At 45.4% G+C, this 16,393-nt stretch overlaps 10 protein-coding genes across 14 annotated transcripts; 3 read left to right on the forward strand and 7 right to left on the reverse strand.

Annotated features, from left to right (window-relative positions):
- Positions 1–302: 302 nt before the first annotated feature.
- LOC6532583 (heat shock protein 22) lies at positions 303–1,251 on the reverse strand. The gene has a single exon (XM_002093291.4). It carries the CDS (start codon positions 999–1,001, stop codon positions 480–482), a length of 522 nt encoding a protein of 173 aa, XP_002093327.1. The 5' UTR covers positions 1,002–1,251; the 3' UTR covers positions 303–479.
- Positions 1,252–1,820: 569 nt separating this feature from the next.
- Positions 1,821–2,632, reverse strand: LOC6532584 (rhodanese domain-containing protein CG4456). Its single transcript, XM_002093292.4, has 3 exons — positions 2,228–2,632; positions 1,998–2,157; positions 1,821–1,937 (listed from the first exon to the last, which is right to left on the reverse strand). Exons 1-3 carry the CDS (start codon positions 2,430–2,432, stop codon positions 1,883–1,885), a joined length of 420 nt encoding a protein of 139 aa, XP_002093328.2. The 5' UTR covers positions 2,433–2,632; the 3' UTR covers positions 1,821–1,882.
- A 149-nt stretch (positions 2,633–2,781) lies between these two features.
- On the forward strand, positions 2,782–3,784 carry LOC6532585 (heat shock protein 67B3). The gene has a single exon (XM_002093293.4). It carries the CDS (start codon positions 2,977–2,979, stop codon positions 3,574–3,576), a length of 600 nt encoding a protein of 199 aa, XP_002093329.1. The 5' UTR covers positions 2,782–2,976; the 3' UTR covers positions 3,577–3,784.
- Positions 3,785–4,231: 447 nt separating this feature from the next.
- LOC6532586 (adrenodoxin-like protein 1, mitochondrial) lies at positions 4,232–5,101 on the forward strand. The gene is made up of 3 exons (XM_002093294.4): positions 4,232–4,392; positions 4,480–4,531; positions 4,595–5,101. Exons 1-3 carry the CDS (start codon positions 4,278–4,280, stop codon positions 4,944–4,946), a joined length of 519 nt encoding a protein of 172 aa, XP_002093330.1. The 5' UTR covers positions 4,232–4,277; the 3' UTR covers positions 4,947–5,101.
- LOC6532587 (protein FAM76A) lies at positions 4,994–7,886 on the reverse strand. 4 transcript variants are annotated; one of them, XM_002093295.4, is made up of 6 exons: positions 7,684–7,879; positions 7,278–7,342; positions 7,074–7,187; positions 6,632–6,725; positions 5,984–6,397; positions 4,994–5,752 (listed from the first exon to the last, which is right to left on the reverse strand). In XM_002093295.4, exons 1-6 carry the CDS (start codon positions 7,768–7,770, stop codon positions 5,354–5,356), a joined length of 1,173 nt encoding a protein of 390 aa, XP_002093331.1. In that variant the 5' UTR covers positions 7,771–7,879; the 3' UTR covers positions 4,994–5,353. The 4 variants fall into 4 exon arrangements, with proteins under 4 accessions (XP_002093331.1, XP_039230438.1, XP_039230439.1 ...); XM_039374504.2 differs by lacking the exon at positions 7,684–7,879 and adding an exon at positions 7,405–7,431; XM_039374505.2 differs by lacking the exon at positions 6,632–6,725 and having other exon boundaries at positions 7,684–7,842.
- Positions 7,887–8,274: 388 nt separating this feature from the next.
- Positions 8,275–12,637, forward strand: LOC6532588 (kinesin-like protein KIF18A). The gene is made up of 5 exons (XM_002093296.4): positions 8,275–8,815; positions 8,881–9,961; positions 11,138–11,942; positions 12,075–12,206; positions 12,267–12,637. Exons 1-5 carry the CDS (start codon positions 8,511–8,513, stop codon positions 12,371–12,373), a joined length of 2,430 nt encoding a protein of 809 aa, XP_002093332.1. The 5' UTR covers positions 8,275–8,510; the 3' UTR covers positions 12,374–12,637.
- On the reverse strand, positions 10,058–10,955 carry LOC6532589 (ribosome-recycling factor, mitochondrial). Its single transcript, XM_002093297.4, has one exon. It carries the CDS (start codon positions 10,883–10,885, stop codon positions 10,121–10,123), a length of 765 nt encoding a protein of 254 aa, XP_002093333.1. The 5' UTR covers positions 10,886–10,955; the 3' UTR covers positions 10,058–10,120.
- LOC6532590 lies at positions 12,631–13,281 on the reverse strand. Its single transcript, XM_002093298.4, has one exon. The coding sequence runs from the start codon at positions 13,279–13,281 to the stop codon at positions 12,631–12,633; it is 651 nt and encodes a 216-aa protein (XP_002093334.2).
- Positions 13,282–13,332: 51 nt separating this feature from the next.
- LOC6532591 (pyridoxal kinase) lies at positions 13,333–14,955 on the reverse strand. Its single transcript, XM_002093299.3, has 3 exons — positions 14,528–14,955; positions 14,351–14,450; positions 13,333–14,289 (listed from the first exon to the last, which is right to left on the reverse strand). Exons 1-3 carry the CDS (start codon positions 14,630–14,632, stop codon positions 13,577–13,579), a joined length of 918 nt encoding a protein of 305 aa, XP_002093335.3. The 5' UTR covers positions 14,633–14,955; the 3' UTR covers positions 13,333–13,576.
- A 428-nt stretch (positions 14,956–15,383) lies between these two features.
- Positions 15,384–16,309, reverse strand: LOC6532592 (small VCP/p97-interacting protein). 2 transcript variants are annotated; one of them, XM_039374506.1, is made up of 4 exons: positions 16,080–16,285; positions 15,841–16,011; positions 15,746–15,782; positions 15,384–15,687 (listed from the first exon to the last, which is right to left on the reverse strand). In XM_039374506.1, the coding sequence occupies exons 1-3, from the start codon at positions 16,140–16,142 to the stop codon at positions 15,768–15,770; spliced, it is 249 nt and encodes an 82-aa protein (XP_039230440.1). In that variant the 5' UTR covers positions 16,143–16,285; the 3' UTR covers positions 15,384–15,687; positions 15,746–15,767. The 2 variants fall into 2 exon arrangements, with proteins under 2 accessions (XP_039230440.1, XP_002093336.1); XM_002093300.2 differs by having other exon boundaries at positions 15,384–15,782; positions 16,080–16,309.
- Between the last annotated feature and the right edge of the window lie 84 nt (positions 16,310–16,393).

Raw genomic sequence — 16,393 nt, forward strand, 5'->3', positions numbered from 1 at the left:
CGAAACGAATCCGATCGGATCGGCCAAGTGCAGCGGTGAAGGCGAGGCCAACGAGGTGCACACGACAATATTACGGCCAGTTGGACCCGCGTCAAGTGACTACGTCACCAGAATCATCGAAGGAAGCGGAAAAAGTAGCATGTCCAAGGTGTCAGACGATTGCGAACAAAATGGAAAGTATTTTTGTGGGTTTTTAAATTGTATCTCTATCTAAGGTGCATATCTTTAGATCTCCTAGTTTTGAGTACATGGTGGACCTTTATATATAATAATCAATACTACCCAAATACCCAAAGTAAATATGTTATTTTAATTTTTTTAAATATTTATTTTCTTCTACATAACACTGTTAGGCATGCGGAATACCAAATCACAATGGTTTTAAAATGAGCTTGTTAATTTAACAAGCACTTCAATTTAAAAGGAGTTGGAATATCTAAACATAGGGGTTCACTAGTACTAGTACTACTACTAGTACCCTACTGACTGGCTTTGTTGTTGGGCTCCTCGGCGGACTTCTTTGCCGGCTCGCCAGTCTGCTCGATGGTCACCTCTCGCTCCTTGAGTGTCTCCTGCACGGCTGGAGGATTGGGCACACTGATGGTGAGGACGCCGTCGCTGCTCAGAGTCGAAGTCACCTTGTCCGCCTCGTATCCTTCCGGCAGGACGAAGCGTCGGAGGAAGTGCCTGGAGCTATAGCCACCTAGTTCGGCCTCCTGCTGCTCCGATTTGCCCTCCACCAGGACAACGCTCTCGTCCAGCACCTTGACCTTCAGCTCGCTATAGTCCTTGACGTCCAGGGTGAGTTTGTAGCCATCCTTGTTAACGGTGGCCGGCGGTGCGAACTCCTGCTCCTGCCAGCGGACAATCTGCTGCCAGTTCCTCGGAAGCGCCACACTCCAAACGGGCGGCTCGTGGAAGAAGGCGTGGAAGGGCGACGAGAGGCGTGGCACACGGGCCATCTCCTCGGCCATTCGCCAAAACATCGGTAAGGAACGCATTTTATTCGATATGGTAACTCGATTTGTGAACGCTTTAGGCTTATGTCAATTGGTTTAATCTGATGAAATTCCAGCTAATGTTTATCTTTAAAATATTATATCTAACTATTTGGCTATTTTCAATTATTTCCTTTTTGAGTTTTTTTTATATTTTCAAAATAATTTTGTCGTGCTAAATTAAATTCTTTTTTAATTTTGAAATATTCTTCTTAGCTGGCGAAATTGTAGTTTATTTGATTTTTTTCGAGTTGTTAGCTGTTTGTTTGGTTTTTTTGAACTAAGAGTGCGGTGCCCAACTGGTGGCTATTTATACTCTTGGCAGAGAGGAAATGCATATAATCTAGAAAATGCCGGCACTCTCTCGAATTTTCTTCGCCCTTTGCTGATGCAATTTTCCGCTTTGCCTGAAATCGGGCATTGGCATTTAGTTAGGGGTTGTCCACTGTTTCTTAGAGAACTTTGTAGAAGTTTCTGCGACTCTCTCTCTGGGTATTTAAATATTACTTTATTTACCTTTTTATTTAGCACTTGGCGAAGTTCTCTCGCGCTGGCGCCTTGGGGAAGGTCAGTTTTCGTACGCAGAGAGAAAGCTTGTGAGAGCTCCAAAAGAGCGTGGGAGGCGGAGAAAGTTTGAGAGAGTGGCCAGCTTTTTGAGTGCGAGTGTGTTTGTATTGTGTGTGTGTGTTGATAAGCTTGCCATGGGCGTAGTTTAAAACTTCAGATACATTGTATGTATTTACATACTATATGAGAAATGTATTATGTTTATATTTATGTTTATGGATCATAGCAATTAATAAAACTGTTCTTTTTTCAGCAATTATTATTTTATTATTTTTATCAGTATTTCAACAACACTAGAAATATGGTTACAGATACAGTCAAAGTCCCTCCTTTTGAGCCCATTCATTCCAGGAGCCTTTGTAGATCAACACACTAAAATAAGCACGTACACGTTATAAAGTATTGCAACTATAATGACATTAAAGAACTCACTTGATGTATCCTTGACTTTTGGCAATTTTTTCTGCCTCCAAGACGCGATTTCCCGAGCGGCAGGAGAATATGATTCGCGACTGCTTTTCCGGCTTTGTTCTTCCGTATTTGTTCTTGAAAGCAGCGGCATCCAGATTTAGGGCCTTGTCCAGTTCATCCACTAAGTAGGTATTAATTAATTAATAAAACATATAGTTATATGGTTAATATAGGGTAAATTGATGTATTACAGGGTATATTGATGCTGGCTGGAATGACGCCCGTCTGCTGGAGCTCTTCCTTCCGCCGAACGTCGATGAGATACACATCCGGATGGTTGGGCACATCCTTAACCTGTTCGTATGTGGCCATTGTGTTGATGGGGCGGAGCACGAATTTCAACCGGTTCGCCAGCTGAACAACAACTGACTTGCCAGCTGGACCCAAAAGATCCATTTATGGGGTTCGAGATTAGAGATTCGCGTTGGTACATATGTATTTACATATGTGTGTACTTGGTTATCGCAGTTTGATTATTGTGTCTTGTTGGTTCAGCAAACAGTGGAGATTCTTGAGTGCGTCTCCCATCCGCACTTTCACTTTGAGTTTTAAATTAAAATCCCATGATCTGATCTCCCAAACAGAGCTTGCTATCTGCATTCACCATATACCTTGTAGCACACATCCGAAAGCTTGGTTCCCAGAAGGTTCCCAGATGTCTCCCCAGATTCAGCAAAACATCCATCTAGCTGTTGCTCCAGAAAAGCTCCAGAAAAGCTGTTCCGGGTCTATAAAAGGGCGCAGCTAAACCGTTAAACTCCACATTCGAGTCGGAAAAGTGAAGGTGAATTGTGCGCCAAACCGCAGCTGAGATTGTGGATTCAACCCCCCGCTGGCAAATCAACCCCTTGGATACTTTTTGAAAGGAAAACAGGTCGTCGGTTCAACGAACCTCCTTCCGCCGCCAGATACACAAAGAAGTTAAGGAAAGAAAAGCAAAATGCCAGATATTCCCTTTGTCTTGAACTTGGACTCTCCGGACTCCATGTACTACGGCCACGACATGTTCCCAAATCGCATGTACAGGCGATTGCATTCGCGGCAGCATCATGATCTAGATTTGCACACCCTGGGTTTGATTGCTCGAATGGGTGCACATGCTCATCACCTGGTGGCCAATAAGAGGAACGGGGAGCTGGCTGCATTGGGCCGAGGTGGCAACTCAAATAAGCAGGGCAATTTCGAGGTGCACCTGGATGTGGGACTCTTTCAGCCAGGTGAACTGACCGTCAAACTAGTCAACGATTGCATCGTCGTCGAGGGAAAACACGAGGAGCGGGAGGACGATCATGGGCATGTATCCCGACACTTTGTTCGCCGCTATCCACTGCCCAAAGAGTTCGATTCGGATGCCATTGCTTCCACTTTGTCGGAGGATGGAGTTCTCAATATCACTGTTCCACCATTAGTTTCCAAGGAGGAGCTCAAGGAGCGCATCATACCCATTAAGCATGTGGGTCCATCGGATCTCTTCCAGAATGGAAACGGTCATAAGGAGGCAGCTCCTGCAGCTTCCGCTTCGGAGCCAGAAGCCAAGTGAAGGACCCCTCCCAAAGATTGCAGCCTCAGCAGCCAAGTGATTTCCCAAGACTCTCGTTTATCGTTGCACTAACATAAAACATCAAAAAGATATCGCACAAGTCGTATTATATTTATTAATTTATTATTAGCTACATTTTAAACAGTCCAATCAAATTTTAAGACTAATCGAAATCAAGTATTAATAAACGAATATGAATGTCTCAGTCGTCAAGCGTCTTTTATTAATTATAGAAATTAAGTCAAATTGCCTATTAAAAAGTACGAATTAAAATTCTTGGAACAACATTGACTTTCCTTTGTTCATTAAACGGGTATTAAAAGCTGTGCATATTTGAATTGGGTCCCCAGATGTTAATCCTACTTAAAAAAGCTTTGGTTAGCCTTGTCCCAGGTAAAGTTAAGGGAACTTCTTAAATTTAAATTGAAAGCCCGCCAAACGTTTAGTTATCGATAAATTTTCACCTTTCTAAAACTATCGAAGTAGCAGTTTTTAACAAGTTTTAAGTCGATGATGAATTAAATAAAAGAAAGTAACATCTTATTACTCAAAGTAAAACTTATTTTTAAAGTTTTTAAAATTTTGTAGAGTGACTACATAATAAACTCATTTATTTATCTTGGCATTATTATCTGCCTTATAGAAACCCGTGACATATTGCATGTTGCCCATCTCCAGCTGGCACTGTAACCTCAAAAAAAATGTTTTGTTTACTTTTGCGGCGCTCTGCAGTTCATAATTCCTGCAAATTAATCAGTAAACAGATTGCCAAGCCCGCCTTCTACACACCCCATAATGGCCTGCACACCACAATACGTAAGTGGATCCCATAAACCTGTAGAATCAGCACTATATAATGCCCAAAAACCCCACTGATATTATGAAATTCGGGCGACTTTACAGCACGGCGGCATGGCGAGTTCGAATGGCAGGATCCCAAGTCGCCAGATGAAATGTAAGTCCATAGAGCGAAACTAATTGTACACCATATAACCGAGATATACTCCACAAAACACAGAGTTAACATCACCTATGTGGACAAGGATGGGAAACGCACCAAGGTCCAGGGCAAAGTGGGCGACAATGTTTTGTATCTGGCCCATCGCCATGGGATCGAGATGGAGGGCGCCTGTGAGGCTTCGCTGGCATGCACCACCTGCCACGTGTACGTCCAGCATGATTACCTGCAGAAGTTGAAGGAGGCCGAGGAGCAGGAGGACGACCTGCTGGACATGGCGCCATTTCTGCGCGAGAACTCTCGCCTTGGCTGTCAGATACTCCTGGACAAGAGCATGGAGGGCATGGAACTGGAGCTGCCCAAGGCCACCAGGAACTTCTATGTTGATGGGCACAAGCCCAAGCCACATTAACATTATTGTTATCGTACATTATTAATAATATATAACGACTGTTGAAATACCATTTGGTTCTTTCCCAACTTTGTATATTTCTTAAGATGTAAACAATGCTTCGGTTTTGTGTTGTTCCATCGTGAATTAAACTAAAGAAGAATTCGTTAAGTTGAGCCTATCGAATTACATTTTCTAACTGATGATTGGGTTACATTTGGAAGGAAGGATTTAGAACAGGGTTCGCGCGGCAGGGATGAGCGACATAAAAAGAGTGATATGAAACAAACTTGTAAAACTATATTACAATTAAAGCAGAAGTACAAAAATATAAATTTGTATAGCGAAAAACTAAAAGGGCGCGGCAGCCAGACTTCATGGATCGTGCATCCTGGCATGCCGCTCCAGCAGCTGGAAGTCAACGTCTCTCAGTTGGACGAGGGCGTGGGGCTGCTGGATGCGGATCGTGAACGCACACTGGCCCTGTCCTCCTGTTCGCTGCGTTCCTCCTCCCGATCGCGACTCTTCTCGTCCTTGTCGAGATCGGCTGGCTCCGATGAGGCCTTGGTCTGTTTTTCCGGCCCCGCTGACGCCAGGATTTCCTCCTTGGGCGATAAGTTCTCACGCTTGATGACCTCCTTTTCGGCCTTGCTGATGGCAGCGGTCTTTTTGTTGCTGCTCTTCTTAAGGACGGCCAACTCTTTGAGCACACTGGCGATCTTGCGGTTCAAGTTGTCCACCTTCATGTCGTGCAGACGCTCCACCTCCTTCAGCCGGTTGCGCATGTCGTTCTCCTTCTCAAAGTTCTTGCCCTTCAGTTCGGTTAGCTGGGAGAAGAAATTAGATATTAGCAGCGGTTCCTTTGTGATTTATACCAAGGATCCAAGGATAAACAATAGAAGTCATTCAACAGTGGCAGACGGGTTTTTAAATATATAAAATGGTATTTCGAGTTTGACACAGCTTCTTATGCTTTTTTTCCACCCGTAAGGGTTGAAATTTAGTTTCTGAAACCTTGATAAAACCTCTTTCATGTCATGCCCTTGTACCAAACCCACCTGCTTGTCTTTTTCGAGCAGCTCTTTGTCTTTTTGATTCAGGCGCTTCTCCAGGCTGGCGATGCGCTCCTTTAGGTATGTAATAGCAACCACATGATCCGAAGAATTGGTGTCCACGGTGATGGCAGCAGGCGCTGCTATGGTCCCATTCCCACCATTTCCTCGTGAGATCTTGTCAGGCAGATCCAATCCAGCTCCGCTCACGGCATTCACACCGGAATTATTCGCACCACTGCCACTCTTGCCCAGCTCGCTGCGCGAAGGCTTCTTGGCTGCAGCGCTGTCTCTGTGCGAGGACGAGGTCTTCTCGTGTGGCCTTTTCTTGGACATCGGTATACGGCCCTCCTGCTGGGCCTTGAATAGAGCTCGCTTGTAAGCGCAGGCACACAGCCAGCAAAGCAATTTTCCATTGACCTGTCGGCGAAAAAAGGTAGATAGAATTTTTACGAGAGGTCACAGCGAAAGGCTTATGTTAGGTAGCAATTATCTTAAAATAAACACGGTCTCTTATGAACGCAAGTACATGATTCTCGGGTACAAAACGGGTACATCCCGCTCAAGTTTCTACAATCGTATGGCTTAATCTTAGGGTTTTTAACATTAGGGGCTGCTTCCGTTGCTAGCAATCCTCCAGTTCTGGGAGCTGACCTTTTTGTTCTCGTCGCGCCTGTCAAAGGCTGATCGCAGCTTGCATTCATCGCACTGCACCGGCGGTCCGTACTTTGCCTCGTAGCTGGCGCATCTATATACGAAGGCGATAGGGTATATTTTGGTTGGTTTTTTGTTTGGCGGGCAGAAAAGAGAAGAAGAGAAATGTTTTGCGTTCATAAGAGACGGTTGGTTCATTTGCTTGGTGTTCCGAGGATAGAGTTCGGGAAGAGCAGTATCTGCAAAGTCATGTACTTTGAAGGCACAATTTGGATTTTTGGATCGGTTTGGGTTTCTCTTCACGTTACGCAGAGTAAACAAATATCGCAGCTCTTGCATTGTGCATTCAAGTTACACGGCCGATTTGATTCGGTGGAAAGAACAACCATAGCATCAATCTACTCGATCAGCTTACGAATTACATAGAAAGTACAAAACTTACCGCATGCACTTGGATCCACCGAAGGCGGCCACAATCTTGCAGCACTCGCAGGCACTGGGCTTGCCGTACTTCCCCAGATAATGTTCGCACTTCTTGCAGGCACTCTGTGATTTGCTGCGGAATATAAACACACATAAATGATACATCTACTCGTGTATATAGTATAGTGCTAGGTATAAGCTATAGATGCAATATCGTACTTACGTGGCGGGTTGAAACTCCGATCGGCAGTAAGTACATTTACCAACTGAGGTAGAACCGCGGCAGCCCTGAAAATAAAATTAATCAAGGTTATCCGTCTGTTTCTGTTTGTTTATCAATTGCTCTATACAGTCAAGCGCATTTTGTTTGTTTGTTGTTTAATTCATTGTTGGACGCGACGCTTGTCTGCTTCTTCTTGCTGCTAGCATTTTCCTTTGCTTTTTTGCGCAGCAAATTTTTCTGCCAACGTCGCGTCATTTTTGCTCGCTGACAAACATGTACACACACTTTACGCTGATTTTGCAATTTGTTTGGCGTCATCTTGGTTTTTTTGCTGTCTTTTTTTTTTTTGCATTGTTTGAAGTGGCGGTGTTTTTTTTTTCTTCGTTGGTTTTGGTTCGCTTTTCACCTTGCATAGTTGCTGGCCGGAGGAGAGCTCCTCGTACGGATGGCGCGAGAAACACTTGGAGCAGGCGAATAAAACTTTAGCACTCATTCTGTTTGGGGTTTGGTGGTTTTGTTTTCGTGACGGGTTTTCTGTGTTTTGTGCTGGATCCCTAAAAAAAACTTGTTGTTTCTGCTGCTTTAAATAAAATGGTTCTTTTTGCTAGCGATGGCGGCGTAAGCGATAGCCACAGCGATAGACGGCCAATCGATAAGGTGGGGGCGCTATTGACTATCGATATTTGTGTTGCAATTTGCTAAATATACTTGAATTTTAAGATATATGATATAGTCTGAATAAAATGTTTTTACTTTAAATGAGCATATACGAGAATAAGAAACCAAAACACCACATATCGATAACATCTTACGGTATATACTAATCCCTGTTAACTATAGAAAATGATTATCAGCTTTATTTAGTTATTATGTTATTATTAAGACACAATATTATTGCTTCCCAGTAAGCTCAGATAAGCTTTAAATATTGGACAGAACTAATTTTCATAATATTTCATCAAGTCGATACTATCGATAAGCACCAAAGCAGCCCTGAAAATACAGTTCAAAATTGAAGGACAAGCGCGCATAGAAAATGGGATAAAGATGCCCCCAAAGCGGAACCGCCGATAGCACCGATTCAAACAACAACGATCACTTCAGGCTGTACAAGAAAATTATATGTGCGAGGATATTGTAATTGGATCAAACAAAAGGGGTGAAAACAAAAAAAGGCTAAATACTCTAGGCTAATTAATAGCAAAGTGACGGGGAAAGAGCATTATATCGAAAATGCCTTCGGAGCAGCACACGAATATAAAAGTTGCGGTTCGCGTACGGCCGTATAATGTCCGGGAATTGGAGCAAAAACAGCGGAGTATTATCAAAGTCATGGATCGATCGGCACTACTCTTCGATCCCGACGAGGAGGACGATGAGTTCTTCTTTCAGGGCGCCAAACAACCGTACCGCGACATCACCAAGCGGATGAATAAAAAGTTGACCATGGAATTCGACAGGGTCTTCGATATAGACAACTCCAACCAGGATCTGTTCGAGGAGTGTACGGCGCCGCTGGTCGACGCTGTTCTAAATGGGTAAGTAATGGTTTATACATCTATCTATGATCATTTTAATCTTCACATACCCAATCCACCCACAGATACAACTGTTCGGTGTTCGTGTATGGAGCCACTGGCGCCGGAAAAACATTCACAATGCTGGGCAGCGAGGCTCATCCTGGTCTGACCTATCTCACCATGCAAGATCTGTTCGAAAAGATCCAAGCGCAGAGCGACGTGCGCAAGTTCGATGTGGGTGTATCCTATCTAGAGGTGTACAACGAGCATGTGATGAATCTCCTAACCAAATCGGGCCCTTTGAAGCTCCGCGAGGACACCAATGGCGTGGTGGTCAGTGGTCTCTGTCTTACGCCTATCTACAGTGCCGAGGAGCTGCTGAGAATGCTGATGCTGGGCAACTCTCATCGCACCCAGCACCCCACAGATGCCAATGCAGAGAGCTCCAGGTCACATGCCATCTTCCAGGTGCACATCAGGATCACGGAGCGTAAGACTGACACCAAAAGAACGGTCAAACTATCCATGATCGATCTGGCGGGTAGTGAGAGGGCGGCCAGCACAAAAGGCATTGGGGTGCGGTTCAAGGAAGGCGCCAGCATCAACAAAAGTCTCTTAGCTTTGGGAAATTGCATTAATAAGCTAGCCGACGGCTTGAAGCACATCCCGTATCGCGACTCGAACCTGACACGCATCCTGAAGGACTCGTTGGGCGGAAATTGTCGCACGTTGATGGTCGCCAATGTCTCGATGAGCTCACTGACCTATGAAGACACCTACAACACCCTCAAGTACGCTAGCCGAGCTAAGAAGATACGCACCACTCTTAAACAGAATGTCCTTAAGTCCAAGATGCCCACCGAGTTTTATGTGAAGAAGATCGACGAAGTGGTAGCCGAAAACGAGCGACTCAAAGAGCGCAACAAGGCGCTGGAGGCGAAGGCCACTCAGTTGGAGCGCGCCGGCAATAGTGGATTCGATCCGGAGGAGCTTAGGTCGTGGTACAGCAAGATAGACGCTGTATATGCGGCCGCCCGGCAGCTGCAGGAACATGTCCTTGGGATGCGTAGCAAGATCAAGAACATCAACTACCGGCAGACCCTGAAAAAAGAACTGGAGGAGTTCAGGAAGCTGATGTGTGTCGACCAGCGAGTGTGCCAGGAGGTAAGCTTGATTTTGTTTCCCTTTTTTTTAGTTATGAAATGGGATTAATATGCCAACCTTAGTGTTCTTCTTCAACTAAGAAGTCACCTCAATGAATTTTAAATTTAAACATTTAGATTTATTAAGGCTTTTGGAGCAGAATCAGTCTTGGTCTTGAGCTTAGTCGCCCAGCAGCTCCTTCTGCTTGCTGGCCAGCAACTTGTCGGCCTCCGAGATGAAGCGATCCGCGATGGCAGTGACCTGAGCCTGGGCGGCAAAGGCGTCATCCTTGCCCAGTTCCGGTTGTTTTTTGAGCTTGCGAATTTGTTCGTTCTGGACGCCTCGTATGGCATCGCGATATTTGACAAACAGAGCCTTGGCATTCTTGGACAGATTTTCCCGGTGCTCCTTGGTGACCTTTGGTATGGGTATGAACAGAGTAGTGCCATCTTGCTGGGGATTTAGGTTCATGCCACTCTTTTCGATGGCTTTGAGGACATCGGGAATCGTTTGCGGGAAACCAATCATATTGACGATAATGGTCTTGGGATTTTTGCGAGAGATTTGGGCCAGTTCCTGCAGCTCGTGCTCCTGGCCATCGACTTTGATGCGTAGTGTGTCGATGGCACCGCTGGTCGACCGCAGCGACAGGTGCTTCACAAAGTCCTCCTTCATCTGCATCACGGACTTCTGCATCTGGCTATTCAGGCCATCGAAATTGAGAATCTCGCGCAGCTGCTGCTCATTGATTTCCACCTTGCCCGGTTTTCCCTTGCCGCCTTTTTCCTTCTTTTTGTCCTTGCCCTTTGCATAATCGCGCGCCACTTGCAGGTATTTCGCATTTTGTGAATTATTTTGCAGGATTGATGGTAATCTCGGTGCGGAGCTGGTCACTCGGGTCTGGCGCAACCCGAGGGCAGCTAAATGCAATGCACTTCGTAGCATTTTATTGAAATTCAAGCTATTTTGTTTGGATTAAGTGCGGGACTGATTTTCAATTAAGCAGCATCAGCTGTTTTGTTCAGACTCGTAACGAACCTCAAAACGTAAGGTATGGTCACGTTACGTAAAGCTTACGTTGGCGCGTTAATTTGAAAACTATTCAAAAACTGTTGGAACGAATACTTAGTTTTAAATTTAATTTTTAACCATTTTCTTCTTTGTTAATATATACAATAACTTTTATACACTTTCCAGGACTTCCGGCGCTTCGCGAACTACATGAGCACACTGACCAGCCAGATGGAGAAGTACAAGGAGGAGTTGCCCAGCTGGCTGAGTAAGATGGAGAGTGCCTACCAGGATCTGGAGAGCCTAAAGCGGGAGGTTAACAAATCCAAGGCCTATCAGATTCTAATTGTGTATGTCAAGTACAAGGATCTCGAGCTGCAGCTGACCAAGCAGAATATCTTCAACAATCACGTGAATGCAATTAACCAGGAGCTGGTTGAGAACTTGGATCTGATGCGAAAGTCCTTCCGCACAGCCTGTGAGGTGCTCAACCAGACGTACGACCGCCTGGAGGATGGGCAAAAGCTGACGCCGGAGATTGAGGCGGTCTTCGAAAGGTTGCTGCGAAAGATGAGGTTCGCCGACTCCGAGGCCAACACCAAAATGGCCGAGATGGATCCGCTGGTGGTGCCTGAAGTGCTGCGCAGCGACAAGGAGGAGAACGAGCCCTCATGCAGCCTGACGGCCAGCGCCAAGAAGCGACAAAGGCAAGCGGCGCAGAGCGACGACGATCTGCATTTGAGCATGGAGGACTTCGACAGCCAGGACACCGGATCAGATTCCGAAGAGCTGCACAGAACCTTTAAGAGGCCACGAAATCTAAACGAAACGCAGGTCCTGGGTCCCTCCGGCAGCAGTACTTCCAGCAACAGTAGTGCAAGAAAGGCTCTCACGGCGACGGTCACCAAGCCGAGGAGCGTCCATCAGCGACTGGTCAGCGATCTGATATCCGAGCAGAATGTGCGCGGTGGCAATGAGAAGATCAAAAAGGGTAGGGTTTTGCTTTTCAAATGTTGTGTATAAACTATTTTATCGCAGCAAAATGTTTTTAATTGGACATGGCCTATAATCATTAAGCATGACGTAACTACTTAATGCTCATAACTTTGGTGTTTGCTTGCAGCTCTACTCAAGTCGAACCACTTTACGGCGCAAGGACTTCAGAGAACGTTGGCGGCTGCCTCTTTGGCCAAGGAAAACGTGAAATACAACGCCAACTATGTGCGCAAGAGTCCACGAGCGCTAATGGCCAAAGGTGAGTTTGGCTACCTAGTCCTAATAAATCAAAGATTTTAATTCAATTTGCTACTTACAGCTCTTGCAGGCACCTCAACGCTAACGAGAAAACCACTTGGATCGTCCAGTAAGGAGCCGCCTTTGGTCAAATTTAATCGGGCCGCCTCGTTCCGCCTGAAGAAGTAGCCACTTGAATTCCATCAGTTGGTTTCAACTTGTGTTTGCCTTGAAGTAACAACTCTTCCGCGGGGACCGAGACAGATTCATGTTCAAATTAACCATAGCTATAGCCATAGATATAGATAGAACACTAACCCCTGCAAACCTTTAGCCCGTTCGTTTTTTCAGTTCTTTTGACCCATTTCTTAACCTTGAATTTATTTATGTACTTTTTTATATTTGTTTTGATAAGTTGAAAGAAAGCCTTGCGTTACGCGCTATTACTAAAAATATACAGCCGTTTCCTTGCCCTCACCCAGATTGTGTCTGTCTCGGTGGTAGAAGCTCTGATCGTCTGGCCAGAACTGAGAACTGGTTTCCGGGTGCGAGACTATCCGACCGGGGCTGCCACTGCGATGAGGAGCCAGTCCCAGGAGTCCCAGCAGCATGTAGAGCAGTGCTCCCAAATTGACACCCAAAAGGAGCAGTCCGGGTGCGAGCAGGGGATTCAGAATGGACAGAATGGCTGCTGGAGGTGAGGAAGCAGCCCAGGCAGCCGATTGCACTCCATCGTAGCCGTACTGCAGTCGTCGCCAGGGTTTCTTATCGCCGGCAGTGGGTCTCTTTTGCTGCTCCACGCTCACTTCAGCGGGTAAATCCAAATCCTGTCGCTTGCTCTCGGCCACCGGAGTATAGCGAGGCACAAAGCCCTGCTCCACCGGCATCTGCTCATCGCCACCCACGGATCCGTTGCTTACGCCGGCTAGACAGGCAATAAAGATAAGCGACAGCCACATATCTTCGGTTTGTTTTTCCCGACCGGCTGACTGCAATCTTATATAGCCACTTGTTGTTCGCCAAGGGCAAGAACCGAATCGTGTGGGTCTTTCTAGAGATGTCAACAAGTTGTCACTTCTCAGTTTTACAATGGTCATATATTTATATTTGTATAGTTAATAGGTATAATATGCATATAAAACTTTAACTTAAGGTATCAAAACTTGTCCGAATAATGAGCATATATATTTGTTTGATCTCGGTTGTTTATCAATTATATATGGTACTTAACTTGTCACTCTGTTGATCATTTATCGTTATAACAATGCTTGTAAATGCTGATCATAAGGTATCAAAAGGTTATTGTCCGTAAACAAATGCAATGAGCATACATGTATAGTAAATATTGTAAAGGTAATCGTTTCCCTCTGAGTTCAAATGGGTTTCCGCGGTCTAGTTAAGTCGCTGCGCCTTGAGGAGCACCTGGGGCTGTTCAATCTCCGTCTTGGACTGCACCAGCTTCAGTTCCCGTTCGGCGGCTTTAACTGGGCCATTTCCACCGCCGGGCAGAGAAGCTACAGTTCGCTTGATCACCGCCTGCAAACTGGCGATGGTTTTCTCGAAGACATTGGCTATATCCTTGCTGCCATGACTGTGAGCCAGGAAGAGGGATGCGAAGAGATCCCCGGTGCCAGTAAAGACCAAATCCTTGCCACCCTGCTTGGGAATATCGATGGCCAGGCGGGGTCCATTCTGCTGGCTGAGAAAGGCACGCAGAACACCGGGCTGGCCAAGATCACTGCTGGAAATGACCACTGTTTTGATGCCACGCTGGTGGAACCATTCCATGGCCTCCCAGACAGCCGCCTCGCTGCGCACCTCCTTCTCCGTGAGCAGCTCCACTTCGAACTGATTGGGAGTGATGATGTCCGCCAGTGGAATGATCTCGTCCCGATACACGGGCAATAGCTCCTTGGGCACATAGAGCTCACCGTTGTCACCCATCACCGGATCGCAGACGTATACCAGGCCAGGATTAGCCAGGCGCAGCTTCTTTAGAATGTGGCCCACCTGGCGCAGGAACAGTGGATTCCCGATGTAGCCGGTCAGGAGGTGTGAGTACAATGGCAGCAGCTCGTTCTCCTCCAGACCCTCGAAAATGGTGGCTGAAAGTATCAGTAATATATTTGGTTATAATATATAATAGATGATAGTGTTTGAACTTACCCAACTCCTTTTCGTTGGAAACGGGGCCCTTGAAGGTCTTGTAGCCCGTGTGATTGGAGAACTGGACCGAGTTGAGTGGGTCCACATCGAAGCCCAGCAGCTATAAATAGAAAATCAATTATAGAAAGTGATTGGAAGCGGGAGCGGGAGAGAGAGTTAAAGGTCAAGATGGCAGACCTGCAGTGGATAGGTGGCCACTTTGTTGCCCACATAGCCGTGGACCACATGGCTCTGGATGGAGAGCACCCGCTTGATGTCCGGATTGGTTGCACCTGCTGCCATTGTCGCTGCTCTTTTCCGTGGAACTTTCCGCGTCGAGTGACCGCCGATCAATGAGCAAATGAAGCTAGTGGGTCTACAAGTCACACACGCACACAGAGATAGCTTATAACCGTGTTATCAGCGAGGGAGCGGGAATTCATAGCTTCTCTAGCTGATAACTTATAGCTGATAAGCGATGAGTGGAATCCTCTTAGGAGGAGATTACCGAAGTGAACAGTGAGTGGATCGCGCGTAAACAAAGTATAAGAGATTGGCTGACTTTCAGATAAACGAGTCGTGTTCGCTCGGCCTTGGAACCCAATCAAATTCATTACAACACCCCCTTTTATCACCACCCCCATGGGGCAGTGTTACCAGGTGGCCAAACAGGCAGCCACCAGATGTGGATAATCATCTGTTCGAGCTATCGACGTAGCCACAAAAGCGGATCTGGATCCGTCACTGGAAATCGATTTCTTTTGAAATCAAAGATCTGAAAATTTCAATATGCTACATCTAAATTTAAGTAGTAATATATAATTCAATATATTTCTCTTTTACTTTGGTTTTTATTAGGTGATTTTTTTTTTATTACGGTAAAAAGTATTTAAAAGACCAAAGTACTTACTTTTGAATTTTGGAAACATTGTACTTCCATAATAAAGCCATTACAATGTTACTTTAATTTCCTTATCAAACTCTTATTATTTAATATAATATAAGACAGAGTTTTCAATGAAATCCCAATATGTGATATTTAAAACATACGTGATTTAAATGCCATTTACAACACAATGGTTTATTTATTAAAACAGGAATGACAAAGTAAACCAATAGGCAATATAGATATTATTTTCGACCTTGTCGATCCAATCCTTCTATGAAGTATTCAACTTATCATTTGTGTTTTACGATCACTGATAACAATTTGGTTTGAATTTTATTTTTGGTTGTACATTTTGGTCGCCAGCTAAAAGTTCAGATGGTGGTAAAACGTTTCTGAAGATTCGTGAAATACGTAGATCGGGACAACAGGTGTATAATGAACAATACAAATACGGAGTAGTACAAAAACCCTGCACAAAACGCAGTAAACATGTAGGGAAAAATGTGGTAGTGCTTTATAAGCCATACCAGGATGGTGATTCACTGCCTCTTAGCTGGTTTGCCACTGAAAGCAAAGTGCTGTTTAGTCTGGGAACTTGGAAAAGGCTATTTAGGGGACTCACCCTTAGATTGGATTGTCCTTGACCCTGGCGGGCGGCCTCCTCCTCCCTGCGCTGCAGTTCCTCCGCTCTTTGTTGCTGCCGGCGTACGCTCTCTGGATTCTTAATGCCCCGATGCTCATTCTCTTGGCGACGCTTTTCCGCCGCATCCAACTGCTGCTGGCGGCGCTCCTCCTGGAAAAGGACACACAAGGATTTTAACAAAGTTTGAAAGGTTGTGATTTAGGGACATCAAAATTTACAGGCGAAGGCATCAGGTTGGTTTCCTCAGCATTCTGGCCACAGCAGGAAAGGCAGGCTCCCATGATGTTAAACGGAATTTGATGTTATTTTCAGGCGGTAATGGGGCTGCGTTTAAAGTTTTTCCTAGCTTTTCCGAATAATAGGGCTTCCTTTTGGAATTTTGCTTAGTTTTTGCACTCCCTTTGCTCTTTGTTTTGCTGTCACAGCTGATTGACTAACAGCGTGCTGTTGTACTACATTTCTGAGCTGTTGTGCGCAACAGCTGGTGGCAAAGAGGAAGAAGCAGCAGCTGCAGAGAACGCTTAGATCTTTC

This window comes from Drosophila yakuba, chromosome 3L (genome assembly GCF_016746365.2).
Source record: "Drosophila yakuba strain Tai18E2 chromosome 3L, Prin_Dyak_Tai18E2_2.1, whole genome shotgun sequence".
NCBI classification, from domain to species: domain Eukaryota; kingdom Metazoa; phylum Arthropoda; class Insecta; order Diptera; family Drosophilidae; genus Drosophila; species Drosophila yakuba.